General features: G+C 46.7%; 1 protein-coding gene across 1 annotated transcript in view; it reads left to right on the top strand.

The window, feature by feature from the left end:
- Positions 1-13,526, top strand: part of ATP6V0A4 (ATPase H+ transporting V0 subunit a4) — a 44,798-nt gene that overhangs the window by 19,380 nt on the left and 11,892 nt on the right. The window contains exons 12-16 of the mRNA XM_068973041.1: positions 314-471; positions 4,458-4,551; positions 8,147-8,265; positions 10,490-10,706; positions 12,959-13,060. Coding sequence (XP_068829142.1) covers positions 314-471; positions 4,458-4,551; positions 8,147-8,265; positions 10,490-10,706; positions 12,959-13,060 — 690 coding nt within the window. The remainder of the gene's footprint in view (positions 1-313; positions 472-4,457; positions 4,552-8,146; positions 8,266-10,489; positions 10,707-12,958; positions 13,061-13,526) is intronic.

Genomic DNA, 13,526 nt, shown 5'->3' with positions numbered 1-13,526 from the left:
GACACTTTGCTTCAGTTACATTTTCTAACCAAGGCTGAATTAAAGGCTGTGAGGCCATGTGGTTTGTTTCCTCAATAGCTGCCATTTCAGGACTTTTCTGGATCAGCTCTAGAAGCTCAGAAGATCAGGGTGGGTGTGCCCTTTCTGTTCGGGTTACTTTGACGCCTGCCTGGCGACTGACACTGCCCCTCTGTGTAGGAGGCCCGTGTCTTGGCTGCAGCTGTCCAGTGGTGCTGGGGGCCTCCTGTAAAACACGTCCCTGGGGTCTGGTTCGAAGCCCACTGACTGTTGTCCTCTGTCTTCCTGGGGCCAGATTTGGAACACCTTCTTCCATGGGCGCTACCTCATCCTTCTCATGGGCATCTTCTCCATCTACACGGGCTTGATCTATAACGACTGCTTCGCCAAGTCTTTGAACATCTTCGGCTCTTCCTGGAGTGTCCAACCCATGTTCAGAAATGGCACGTGGAGGTAAGTTGGGACAGAGATGGATCACTGACCGGTCATCCAGGTGCACTCAGTGATTGTTCTCATGCCGGGGGCTTCTGTGCCTGGTTCTGCCCAGGGGTGTGCCCACCAACTGAACAAATAATTCAGTGTTATCTATTGAGTGTGAGACCTTGTATCACTTCCTCAGTTAACTGTGCTGGTCACTGTTATGCATGGAAAGCTTTTTCAAAACTTCAGCTGTATTAAGTAGGTATCCTGGAGTGCATCCCACTCCCAGGCACTGCTGTGAAAACAAGGGTGAATCAGGTATAAACTGGGCATCCGAGTAGCAGGCGTGGAAGCAAGAAGACTTTGAGAGAAGAAGGTGGCCTTTCTTGCTTGGCCTGGAATTGGAGAGAGTGAAATTATGCATCCACACACTTAGGAGGCTTTGCTTGAAGAGAGGCTGATGCTAGTGTTGAGCTGTTTGAACTGATTGGTTACCAGTGTTCAAAGCCCTAGGCTTAGCAGAAGGGCATTATCTTTGACTGCTCAGAGCAGCTTGGTTGGTTAAAAGCAAAGGAAAAAGTTTTGCACTGCTAGTTCCCTGTATTTGCCTTGTGGGTGACGGGGTGAGGAAGGCAGGGGATATTGTGGGCTGGCTGGTGGGGAGAAGTCTTGGCTTTAGGAAAGAGAGACCTGGAAACTCTCCGCATCCCCTTGCCCGAAGCACACTTCCCGCAGGCATCCCTGGTTATTGTGCTGTTAATCAGACACACAGTCATCAGAATGGAAATAGCGCTTCAGGAATGGAGATTTGGGGAAAGGGAGAAAGGTTTTCGAATTTGAAGAGTGGGTCAGTGTGATGAATTGAGGGAGGAGGGCCGTGGAGGAGAGGGAGCTTTGAGGGAAACCCATGGGAATGTTGAGTACTTTGTGGTCTTTGGGGGACCTTGGGCTGCCAGCGTCACACGAGATAACCAGGGAGCTTCCAGGTTACTTTGCTGTTTTAGTAGCTCAGTCATGTCTGACTCTTGTGGCCACGTGGACTATAGCCCGCCAGGCTCCTCTGTGCATGGGATTCTCCAGGCAAGAATACTGGAGTGGGTTGCCATTTCCTTCTCCAGGGAATCTTCCTGACCCAGGGATTGAACCTGCATCTCCTGCATTGGCAGGCAGGTCTTTACCACTGAGCCACCAGGGAATAGGGGCTACATACTGAGACTGAAAAGCCTCAGGTGATGTTCCTCACGTCTGCCCCACAGATGCTTCAGTTCAGTTTCAGGTTTCTCTGTCTTGCCCTGGAGCGTCCAGGGGAAGTGACCGGAGAGCACCGCAAGAAAGGAGAGACAGATGCCTGCCCGGATGCATAGCCCTTCCTCCGTGTTTTCTCTCCCAAGCACAGTAGGACTTTCTATTGAAGGCATGTCAAGGGTCTTAGCTGCTTGCCAAATCTGCACTGCATATTGTAAGTGGGAAGAGAGAAAACACCATCCATCTCATCCCAGGATTTCTTAGGAAAGATTCAACACAGGGTTCCTTTTGATGTGGAGCGTCCCAAGTGCATGTGAGGGCTTGGTACTGACTGAAGGGGGGCTCAGAGGGGCTATAATAGTCAGGGGGGTGTGTCACTGAGGCTCCGTGAATCTCCTTTTAGTCCCTGTGCTGGGTCCAAGTGCCCTGTAGTAGAGGACAGGAATGTTAATAAATAAATAAAATGAAGAAAGAAAACATTTTTGCAGGATTCCAATTACAGATGGCCTTATCTATGGGTTTTTTTTTTCTTTGCAATTAGTACCCTGAAGAGATGCCTCGAAGAACAAAACTTTCATCCATTTGAAGACAGCTTGCTTAGTGCTGCTCTTCAGGTTTGCACTCATAAGCGTAGTGATGGACTCGGAAATGTGTTAAATTGACAAAACTTTATCAAACCATGCACACAAATTTTCATTTGCCCTGGAATGTGCCTGGGAAAGGTCTGAGTCCGATGGTTGGCTGTCACTCTGCAAATGTGGGTCAGAATATTGTTCTTTTGTGTGCAGGCAAATGACCTCTGCCCTCAGTTCCAGGCTTCTGAGGCCATGCCCAGACTGAGGCCCCAGGCTGGGTCCCATGCCCACACATGGATGATGTGAAGCAGACTTGCTTTAGCAGGGAGGTGAAGGGAAGCCAGCAGAGGACACAGCGGAGGGTTTTGGTCACTGGCTGCAAGCTAAGTCTTGGGCCTGCGTACCCTGACAGTGGGCTAGAGACGCTGTCACAACCTCCTTCACTGGGGACCGTGCACCACTCTCAGTAAGAGGCTATTAGAAGGGCTTCGAGGATTTGGCCTCAGGGAGGATAAGGGGAAGGATAGGTCATTTTTGTGGTTTGGACAGTGTCCTTATCTTGAAATGTACCTGTTTTGACATTAGATATGATTGTGACATGGTCTTGTTTTTGTCTTGATCCACCACGGTCACCCTGTGGCCTTATCTGATGTTCCCTGAAATTGCTTATGTTCAACAGCAGATACTATGGCTTGGCTGTGGGCACCAGGCCGATTTCCTCTTTTTATTTTGTCACACAAACACATCTCTGATAGTGAAATCCAAGCATTTGTGCTGAGGTGTGCCTTTTGGACAGGGGTCTGGGTCTGAGATGGCCAGTCAGGGCCAGCTGCTTCCACTGGCACTGGGGGCCTGGTCAGCGTAATCAGGCTTCCTGAACTCCCTGCACTGGGCTACAAATACCACCACCGCCCTAGCTGCAGGAGGGAGGGAATGTACTTCTAGGCAGCCTGAGGTACCACCGTCCTGTTCTTCACCCTTTCAGCTACTCAGTCTTGGGCCCCTCCACAGACATGTGCTCTTAAAAAAAAAAGAAAATTAAACCCTAATGTTCTTAGCCCCGTCAGGTTTGCACAGACAGTAAGAAGTTCCTGCTCATTGACATTTGTACTTCTGAGTGAGAAAGGGACATAGGTTTAAAGGCAGTCAGTTCAGTTCAGTTCAGTTCAGTTGCTCAGTCGTGTCCGACTTTTTGCGACCCCATGAATCGCAGCACGCCAGGCCTCCCTGTCCATCACCATCTCCCGGAGTTCACTCAGACTCATGTCCATCGAGTCCGTGATGCCATCCAGCCATCCCATCCTCGGTTGTCCCCTTCTCCTCCCTAAAGGCAGTCAGTGGACCATAACTTTCAGGGGCTGAGGTTCCCAGAGGTCAGGGGCCACGTGGGGAAGCCAGTTCACTCCTCCAGGATCAGCTCTTAGGCCCCCAGGGGAGATTTCCCAGGCTGATCCCAAGGCTGGATTTTATTTCTTCTATGCTTCCCCGGTTGCTCAGCTGGAAGAACCTGCCTGCCAATGCAGGAGACGCTGGAGACGTAGGTTCAATCCCTGTGTCAGGAAGATCCCCTGGAGAAGGAAATGGGAACCCGCTCTAGCGTTCTTGCCTGGGAAATCCCATGGACAGAGGAGCCTGGTAGGCTACACTCCATAGGGTCGCAGAGTCAGACACGACTGAGTGTGCACGCACGTGTGCTCCTGGCGCCCCTTCCCCCTGCCCCTTTTTTGATGTAGGATAGTTTTTGCTTTACCTCATCAGGCTGAGAGCCCTTGGGAAACTCAGACTGTGACCTCCTTGGGAGCCAGAGGGTAATTTCTGTAGCTTAGCACATAGTGGTTATTCAGTGAGTAAATGTCACTCAGTCTCTCTGCGACCTCATGGATTGTAGCTGCCAGGCTTCTATGTCCATGGGATTTTCCAGGCGAGAATACTGGAGCAGGTTGCCATTTCCTCCTTCAGGGAATCTTCCCAACCCAAGGATCGAACCCTGGTCTCCTAGCATTGCAGGCAGAGTCTTTACTCCCTGAGTCACCAGGGAAGCACGGTTATTTGTTAATCAAATGCGCCAGTTGGTGAGTCACACCAAGAGTTAGGCTTTGACTGGCTGCTTGCAAGTGGATGACTGATGTTCCTGTAGTATTTTTCCTGCCTCTGGTTGATCATTGGTTTTGTTTTTGTTTTTCCTTTCGCTCTCAATAGTATGCAGGTATTGAAAACGAATCCACTGTTGCAGCTGGACCCAGCCGTTCCGGGAGTATACTCTGGAAATCCATACCCGTTTGGAATTGATCCGGTAATAATGTCTTCTGAGGTTAAATATTTCATACGTAAAATGTCTTGCTGAGGAGATTTCTTCCCCTCCTCTGTGTGGAGGGAAAGAAAGCGCTAGGACCTATGAAATCCACAAACATGTATTGAGATAGAAGAGCAGGTCTTGGAGGTGTTTGTGACACACTGCCCCAGATTCGAGTACACGTCCTACCTGTACCCTATATCCAGCCACTGGGTCATTTTCCCTGCAGTTTCCCAACATCTGCCTCTTTCTTCTCAATCATACCCTTGGTGGTTAACAATTGCTCCTTTAAAAGGCCCTTGTTTGCCTGGAAAATATGCTTATTAGATAAGCAATTTAGCATCCTAGCCAGGTTCCCAACTTTGACATTTTCTTCCAATGATTAGCATCTTAACTTTTTCCTAGAGAAGTATGGATTTGCTTTTATATTTGCTTTATTTTACTGCATAGAATTAGAGTTAAAAAAATGTGTTAACTGTAATTGGTTTGTTATATCTACTTCAGTTGGATTTGAGCCAGACAAAGGTGTTCCTTTGCCCAAACTTCAGGTGCAAAGTGATTTCGAGAAGTCACGCGTGCCTGTTAGTGCAAAGCCACTGGTACCATAGCCTTAGCACATATCACCAGCAGATGGCAGGCTTGTGCTCCAAATGAGCACGAGCATCTGGACCTGAACTTGGTAGATACGGTTCATAAACGTCTCCTCTATGCTCTTTTTGTTGGAAGAGAACCTGAGACCACAGTTTTACTTGCTGACAGTTGAGAGGAATAATGTTGCTATTGTTCAGTCACTAACTCATGTCTGACTCTTTGCAACCCCATGCACTGCAGCAGGCCAGGCTTCCCTGTCCTTCACTGTTTCCTGGAGCTTGCTCAAACTCCTGTCCATTGAGTTGGTGATGCCATCCAACCATCTCATCCTCTGCTGCCCCCTTCTCCTTCTGCTCTCAATCTTTCCCAGCATCAGGGTTTTTCCAGTGAGTTGGCTCTTTGCATCAGGTGGCCAAAGGATTGGAGCTTCAGCTTTAGCATCAGTCCTTCCAATGAATATTCAGGGTTGATTTCCTTTAGGATTGACTGGTTTGATCTCCTTGAAGTCCGAGACTCGCAAGAGTCTTCTCCAACACCATAGTTCGAAAGCATCAATTCTTTGATGTTCATTCTTCTTTATGGTCCAATTTTCACATCCATACATGACCACTGGAAAAACCATAGCTTTGACTATACAGACTTTTGCCGGCAAAGTGATGTCTGCTTTTTAATATGCTAAGTTTGTTACAGCTTTCCTTCCAATAACAAGCGGCTTTTAATTGAGGGATAATACTGCAGTAAAATTGTTTCTCTGGTCTCTCCTCTCTTGGGGTTCACCCTCCCTTCAGTTTTGAGTCCTCCCACTTTCTGCCTGCCTCCCCTCTCGTATAAAAACAGCGAGCATCACCCAGGACTGGTTTTTACTTGGCACTTGCATTTTAAGTTTTATCAAAATAGGTTAAATCCTTGAAGCCTGGTTGGTAAGCTGCAAGGTGCTAAAAATAAACACAAGTTGTTATTTTTGTAGACTGGAAGGCTTTATCTTTGGTCCTAGGAGTTTCACGAGTAGCAGGCAGGCAGAGGGGGAGTATAGATGGGTGTGATTTTTAAGGTCTGTTTGACTTTTCTTTCCTTTGAATATCATTGCTCCCACCGTCTTGTCTGTTCTCTTCACAGCCCCCATCTGATGCATCAGCAAATCTTATCTGTCTAGTTTTGCTCCTCACAGACAAACAGAGAATAGCGTACTTAGCCTTTCAAAACTGAGTAATCCAGTCTCTGCGTGCGTGCTCAGTCGTGTACAGCTCCTTTGCGACTCTATGGCCTCCAGCCTGTCAGGCTCCTCTGTCCATGGGCTTTTCCAGGCAGGAATACTGGAGTGGGTTGCCGTTTCTTCCTCCTGGGGATCTTTCCAAACCAGGGGCTGAACCTGCATCTCTTGTGTCTCCTGCATTGGCAGGAGATTCTTTACCACTTAGCTATCTGGGAAATGGTCTCTCGTCTGCATTCAATTTTGTCATCTGCCCACTAGTTAGAAAAATGTGAGGGTGAAAGGCAAGGTGGGATGCTGAAAATGATACATTTTTCCCTAGTAACATTTAGGTTTTTAAAATGTTTTAGTCTTTTTCTTGTAAAATAATTATACATCATCGACACAATGGACGTGAATGTGAGCAAACTCCGGGAGATAATAAAGGACAGGGAAGCCTGGTGTGCTGCAGTCCATTGGATTGCAAAGAGTAGGATGTGACTTAGTGACTGAACAACAGCAACAATATATATGATTAAAACTCCATATAATGCAAAAATTATTTTAAAGAATGAGTTGGCTTTCTTGCCTTTCCTGTTCCTACAATCTGATTCCCCAGAGATGATCTCTTTAATAGAACATTTCTATTAATAGCACTTATATGTATTAATGAAGGGTTTGATTTTTACATAATGTAGATTTCTACAGCTGCATTTACTAACTGTGTTACACATCTATTTGTGAATCACATCACAAAATATTTGAGCATCAGCTGAGGGGATTTTCTAAAAGTGTTGTAAATATTTTATAATAAATGAACATTACACAGTGGTTAAAAGCCGGTGATTTAGGATCAGACAGCCTGTGTTTAAATCTTGGCTTTTCTGTTTACTTGCTATGTGATTTTGAGCAAATTATTTTCCTGTGTCTCTGTTTTCTCGTCTGTAAAATGGGTGTAATAATAGTCCTCATAGAGTTGCTAAGAAGAGTAAATGGATTTTATAGGTAAAACACCCAGAAGAGTTTGGTGCATATGGAATAAATGCCCCATTTGCTGTTATATTATTTCTCCCTGAGTGTGTAAATAACAGTCTCCCTGAGATTTTGTAATTGTACTTATCTATAAAGTGAGAATACTTATAACTATCTCATAGGGTTTTTTATTAGAATTAAATGAGATAAATATACTTAAAGGGCTTAGTATGTGCCTGGTACTTACCCATGAACATTTTTAGCTTTTCCAGGCTGGGTCTAAAGTGTACAGGTAACCCTGCCCTCACCGTGTTGAGTGATCCTGTGGGTACTGGCCAACCAGGCAGGCAAAGCAGAGGGTGCAGGACAAGCCTGGTGCAGCTCTGATGCCAAAGTGGTTGATCAGGGTAGTGGAGGTGCTTCCCTGAGTGACTTTCTCAGAGCAAACATAGCTCTAGTACCTGACTCTGATAGAACTTCTAGACTCTGGTCTCATGTATTTCTTTCTTTAATTTGGGGGAAAATTACTTTACGATCTCGTGTTGGTTTCTGCCATACAACAGTGAAAATCAGCCATAATCATACATACACTGCCTCCCTCCCCTTCCCTATCCCGCCTCTCTAGGTCATCACACAGCGCCAGGCTGGGCTTCCCGTTACATAGCAGCTTCTCAGCAGCTATCTCTTTTGCACATGGTGGGGTGTGCATGTCAGTGCTGGGGTTCCTGGGTTACACAGCAGCTTCTCAGCAGCTATCATCTGTTTTGCACATGGTGGGGTGTGCATGTCAGTGCTGCTTTCTCCCTTTGGTCTCATGTGCTTCTTGTCTTTTTTCCCTTCCAGATTTGGAACTTGGCTTCAAACAAGCTAACATTTTTGAACTCCTATAAGATGAAGATGTCAGTTATCCTGGGAATTGTCCAGATGGTTTTTGGTGTCATTCTCAGCCTTTTCAATTACAGGTAGGTTCTGTGATGAACTTTCTGCCTGTTGGTCTGACCATGTCGGTGATGAGTGGTGACAGGGCCACCAGTTCGGTCCTGCATCCATCTGTAAGTTTCCTTCCTAAGGTGTGTGAGAGTGTTAGTTGCTCAGTCGTCCAGCTCTTTGCGACCTTATGGCCTGTAGCCCACTAGGCTTCTCTGTCCATGGTATTTCCCAGACAAGATTACTAGAGTGGGGAAGCCATTTCCTCCTCCAGGGGATCTTCCTGACCTAGGGATCGAACCTGGGTCTCCTGCATTGCAGGCAGATTCTTTACCATCCTGGGTCTCTTGGCATGAGCTTGGACAAGCTGATTTGCCAGAAATGATACCTCTGTTTCTCCTGAGCTGAGTGCGCCTTTCACCTGAGAAATATTTGAGAGTTCAGGAAGAGACTGCAAGCCCACAGTGCTGTTGTTGTTGCTGTGTAGCCTCATGGTTGTGTCTGACTCCTCATAACCCCATGGGCTGCAGCCACAGTGTTCTGTCTCCTCCCAACCCACCAGGCCTCAGCTGCCGCTCTGTCTGGGTTCAGCCCCACTGCATTTGGGCCAGAGTGCCCTCAGATTCTGAATTCCACGTGGTATTCATTTCTTCATACTGGCAGTGGCCTCTCTTTTACTTCTTTGGTGGTTAATTTCTCCAGCTATCCTTTCTGTTATGCTCTATCTCTACCAAAGCTTGTCAAACTTGCATATTTGTGCTAAAGTTGTAAATGCTTGAAAACAGCCTATTTAGAGACCCTTTATGGACACGGCCACTTGTAGGTATCACCAAAACCCACCTTCCAGGAGTGCAGTACCGTACTGCAGAAATGATGCAGGGTTTAGAATCAGATTTGACATGCTTGTCGCTGCATGATCACAGATGTGTTGCTGAATGTGTCTGTGATTGTTTTCTTCCACAGAGTGGGAATAGAGGAGTCAGAATGGGTGAGTTATTGTGTAGAAACAAGCAACTCTCAAATCTCAGTGTCTCAAGGCCATGATACATGTCATGATGGGCCACTGGGGGTGCTGCTCATCTTATCCTCACACTAGGACCAGGGCTGATGGGCGGCCGCCACCTAGAAGTTGCGAGTTGCTGTGGCAGGAGAGAGCGGTCAGTTACACACTGATTCTTAAGCTTCCACCCAGAGTGACACGTGCCACCTCTGTTCCCATTTCATTGGCCAGAACCAGTCTTGTGGTGCCCCGTGTCTACTGGAAAACCAATACACATATGATTCTACTTGAAAAATAAGAACGGTTTAGTGAGTAAGTGAAGGACAATGCCTTGGTGCTGCTGCCTGCCTGAAAGTGCTGTGAGAGTGACATGAGGTAAAACCAGGATAAAACCAGAAAGGGCTTTCCGGGTGGACTGTGGTTAGCATCGTGTGTCAGGCCAGCCTCAACGATCTCTCTCAAGCCTGCTTTATCACGGGATCTCCATTTTCCCTGCAATAGCTCTTATAATTAACAGGCTCTTTCTGACGTTTTACCTGGGGATCCCCCAGCTTAGTCTCGTGGGACTCTCTCTGTGTCTTGGAGCAGGAGTTGACAAATCTTCTGTGTGAAGGGCCAGGCAGTAACTATGCTAGGCTTTGCAGGGCAGGTGGTCTCTGTCACTGCTCCTCAATTCCAGTGTTGTAGCGTGAATGAACACTGCCACAGACAGTGCGTAAACAAATGAGTGTGATTGTGTTCCAGTCAAATTAAAACTGAAATTTGGATTTCCTATAGTTTTCTTGGGTCATAAAATATTGTTCTTTTGATTTTCCCCAAACCATTAAAAAATGTAAAAACCAGGCTGTGCAAAACTAGGTAATGGGCTCAGTTTGGCTCATGGGTTGTTGTTGGCCAACACCTGTTTCAGAGCATCCTTTTGAGAATAGCTGTCAAGCCTTGCGTCTGTATCCTTATGCCCTTGACTGTGTAGGTATGAATTGGGTCGGCACAGGAAGCTGTGCCTGGGTCGCCAGCTGTCTGTGTGAGCCTGTCCTTTGCCTCATGACTTTACCTTTTAGACCGTGGCTCTCTCTGAACTGTTTGTGCAAAAGCACCTTTCTTTCTCATTTTTCCATCCATGCATGATTACTGCTTACCTGGAGAGAGGATGCAGGATTCAAAAAACAAAAAAATCAACACTTGGGTCTTTGGAGAGAATGGTGAGTGATTGGCATTCCTTCAGTGTTCTCTCTTGTATGTGTGTTTTCCACCCCCAGGTTCTTCAGAAACACTTTGAACATCATTCTGCAGTTCATCCCTGAGATGATTTTTATCCTGAGTCTTTTTGGATACCTGGTCTTCATGATCATCTTCAAATGGTGCTCCTTCAGTGTCTCTGTGTCCCGGCGAGCCCCGAGCATCCTTATCCACTTCATCAACATGTTCCTATTTAACTACAAGGACTCTTCGAATGTACCTCTGTACCAATATCAGGTACTTCTGGGCTTTCTTTTTCTTTCATGCATTTTGATTATGTCAAATCTCTCCTGCTCTTGGGTTTTGCAGAGAGTAATTATCTGTAAGACTGAGCCATCTCAGCACCCAACGTGTTCGGTTCTTCAGATTTCAGAAGCCCCTGAATGAATAACTTCTCCACATTTTGAGGCAGCTCCAGTGGTTTCTGTTTGGGTAATGCACCTGATGGGTTATAGCCGTGGGGTTGAAAACTGGCTTGTACGTTGTCTGTGAAGAAAGAGAAAAATAATCCTTCAAATTGATTGGCTTGAAACTGTAAGTGCTCTAAATAGTATCTTAAAATGGAATAATCTTTTATTATAAAAGTAAACCCTAGTTTTTGTTGTTTAGTTGCTAAGTCGTGTTCAGTTCTTTGAGACCTCATGGACCATAGCACGCCAAGCTCCTCTGTCCATGGGATTTCCCTGGTGGTCCAAAGGATGGGTCTTTGTACTCCTGGTGCAGGAGGGCCCAGGTTGGATCCCTGGTCAGGGAGCTGGATCCCACATGCCACAGTCAAATAAATAAATATTTGGTGGGCTTCTCAGGTAGTTCAGTGATACAAAATCCTCCTGCCAGTGCAGGAGACATGCGTTTGATCCCTGGGTTGGGAAGATCCCCTGGAGGAGGAAATGGCAACCCACTCTGGTATTCTTGCCTGGAGAATCCCATGGACAGAGGAGCCTGGTGGGCTACAGTCCATGGGGTTGCGAAGAGTTGGATATGACTGAGTGAGTGAGCACGCATGCTCCCAACACTGCCCTGGCTGCTTTGTGCTGTGTTTCAGTATCAAAGAGAAGAGCAACAGCTCAGGTGACACTTCTGGTTGCTTTAGACATTGTGAAGGGGAAAAGCATGATATAAAATCAGGCAGAAGGCAATGAGGTAGCTTCGAGGGCAGGGGCCTGGGACTGGCGAGTGCCTTGCATATTGTTCCCACCCCACCTCCCGTTCTCCTTGTAAGTAATTAAGGGTGGAAGAGGGTAGGAGATGGAGCAAGTAAGATGTTATCACAGTTAGTGGGGGTAAATCACTGTTACTGGGGTAAATCTTACTACAGTTGGGATGATGATAAATCGTCTCACTGGGAGCATGCCAGAGAGTTAGAGAAATGTGAGGGCTCAAGAAACATTTTCCCTTTTACTCTGAACACAGTGGCTCTGAAAAAGCCTCCCCCGGCATCTTGGTCCTTTAGACCACAGGAGCCATGGGTCATTCCTCAAACCTGGTGACTCAGGAGGGTAAGAAGAAGCGGTGGGGTCGAGGATGTGAAAGGAAATACCTAACAGGATGATAAACTGGGATGACTCCTGGGTTTCAACGAGGCACAAAGACCATGGACGTCTCATTCCAAAATGAAGTGAATTGTGGCACACACACACACACACACACACACACACACAGACAGTGAGAGTTCAGTCCAGATGTCCCTGACCCATTAGATAACTCACCCACGATGAGACTGTGCAAGTCAAGTGGCCATCGTGAGTACTTTTTTTGGATGTGAGAGCAGCAGGGCTCAGTAATACTGGAAATATAAGATTATTGATGGAGGGACTTTGCTGGTGGTCTAGTGGCTAAGATGCCATGCTCCTAATGCAGGGGCGTAGGTTTGATCACTGGTGAGGGAACTAGATACCACATACCACAATTAAATAAAGTAATATTCAGTCAAGTAAATAAATACATATTTTTTTTTTTAAAAAAAGCAGGATTACTGATGGAGATAATGTCTGTGACTTAAAGTGATGCAAGGACTTTTGGTCACTCCAGAGTGACTGGTAAAGCGCCAGGCCTGATCTTTTTCCAGGACCAGTGCTAACTGTCTGCACAGAACAGAGTCAGGGAGACATGAGACAAATAAAATGCCCTTATGATGTGGCTCGTGAACACCCCTGTCCAGTGACTGGCTCCATACGGTGTGGGTGTACAATCAGGGGCTTCATGGAAAGTAAGGAATAAAGAGAGGAAGTCCCCTGTGCCTGCCATGAGTGGACACCCCACACCACCAGACTGACAGGTCTCTCTCTGCAGTGGGAATAGCCCACGATGGGAAGGCGAATGGGTTTACTGAAATGCTTCTGATCTCTCCAAATGATTGTGGAGTATCATACACGGTTGATCGTGTGTATTGATCATGTGTAGTTGATCCATAATAATCATTTGTATCATCTAAAGTATGCTGTGCCGTCACCTTGAAGCGCTAAGACCTTCACATTTTGGTCTTACAGCAAGAAGTCCAGAGTTTCTTTGTTATCATGGCTTTGATCTCTGTGCCATGGATGCTTCTGATTAAGCCATTTATCCTTCGAGCCAACCATCGGAAATCCCAGGTAAGCACCATCCCCTTCAGTTCCCTCACTGTGGTTAGGAGTGTGGGTTCCCTGGAAATATAAGTCAGGGGTTTATAGAAAATGCTGGGTGTACCAGGGCCTGAAGAGCCTGCTGAGGTGAGGGTGGAGAGGTGAGGAACTGGCCCACCCCAGGTATGCTTCCTCTATAGAGCTCAGCTTTTCTTTGGGGTCATCTCGTTTCCAGCATAATTGTTCAGTCATTAAGTACTGTCTGACTTTGTGATCCCGTGGACTGCAGCTTGCCAGGCCTCTCTGTCTCTCAGCGTCTCCCAGAGTTTGCTCACACTCATGTCCATTGAGTTGGTGATGCCATCCACCATCTCATCCTCTGCCAGCCTCTTCTCTTTCTGCCTTCAGTCTTTTCCAGCATCAGGGTCTTTTCCAATGAGTCGGCTCTCTGCATCACACGGTCAAAGTATTGAAAGTTTCAGCATTAGTCCTTCTA

Source organism: Capricornis sumatraensis, chromosome 5 (genome assembly GCF_032405125.1).
Source record: "Capricornis sumatraensis isolate serow.1 chromosome 5, serow.2, whole genome shotgun sequence".
In the NCBI taxonomy this organism is placed as follows: Eukaryota; Metazoa; Chordata; class Mammalia; order Artiodactyla; family Bovidae; genus Capricornis; species Capricornis sumatraensis.
Note: the sequence above shows the minus strand (reverse complement) of the source record. Positions and strands in the feature narration are given on the sequence as shown.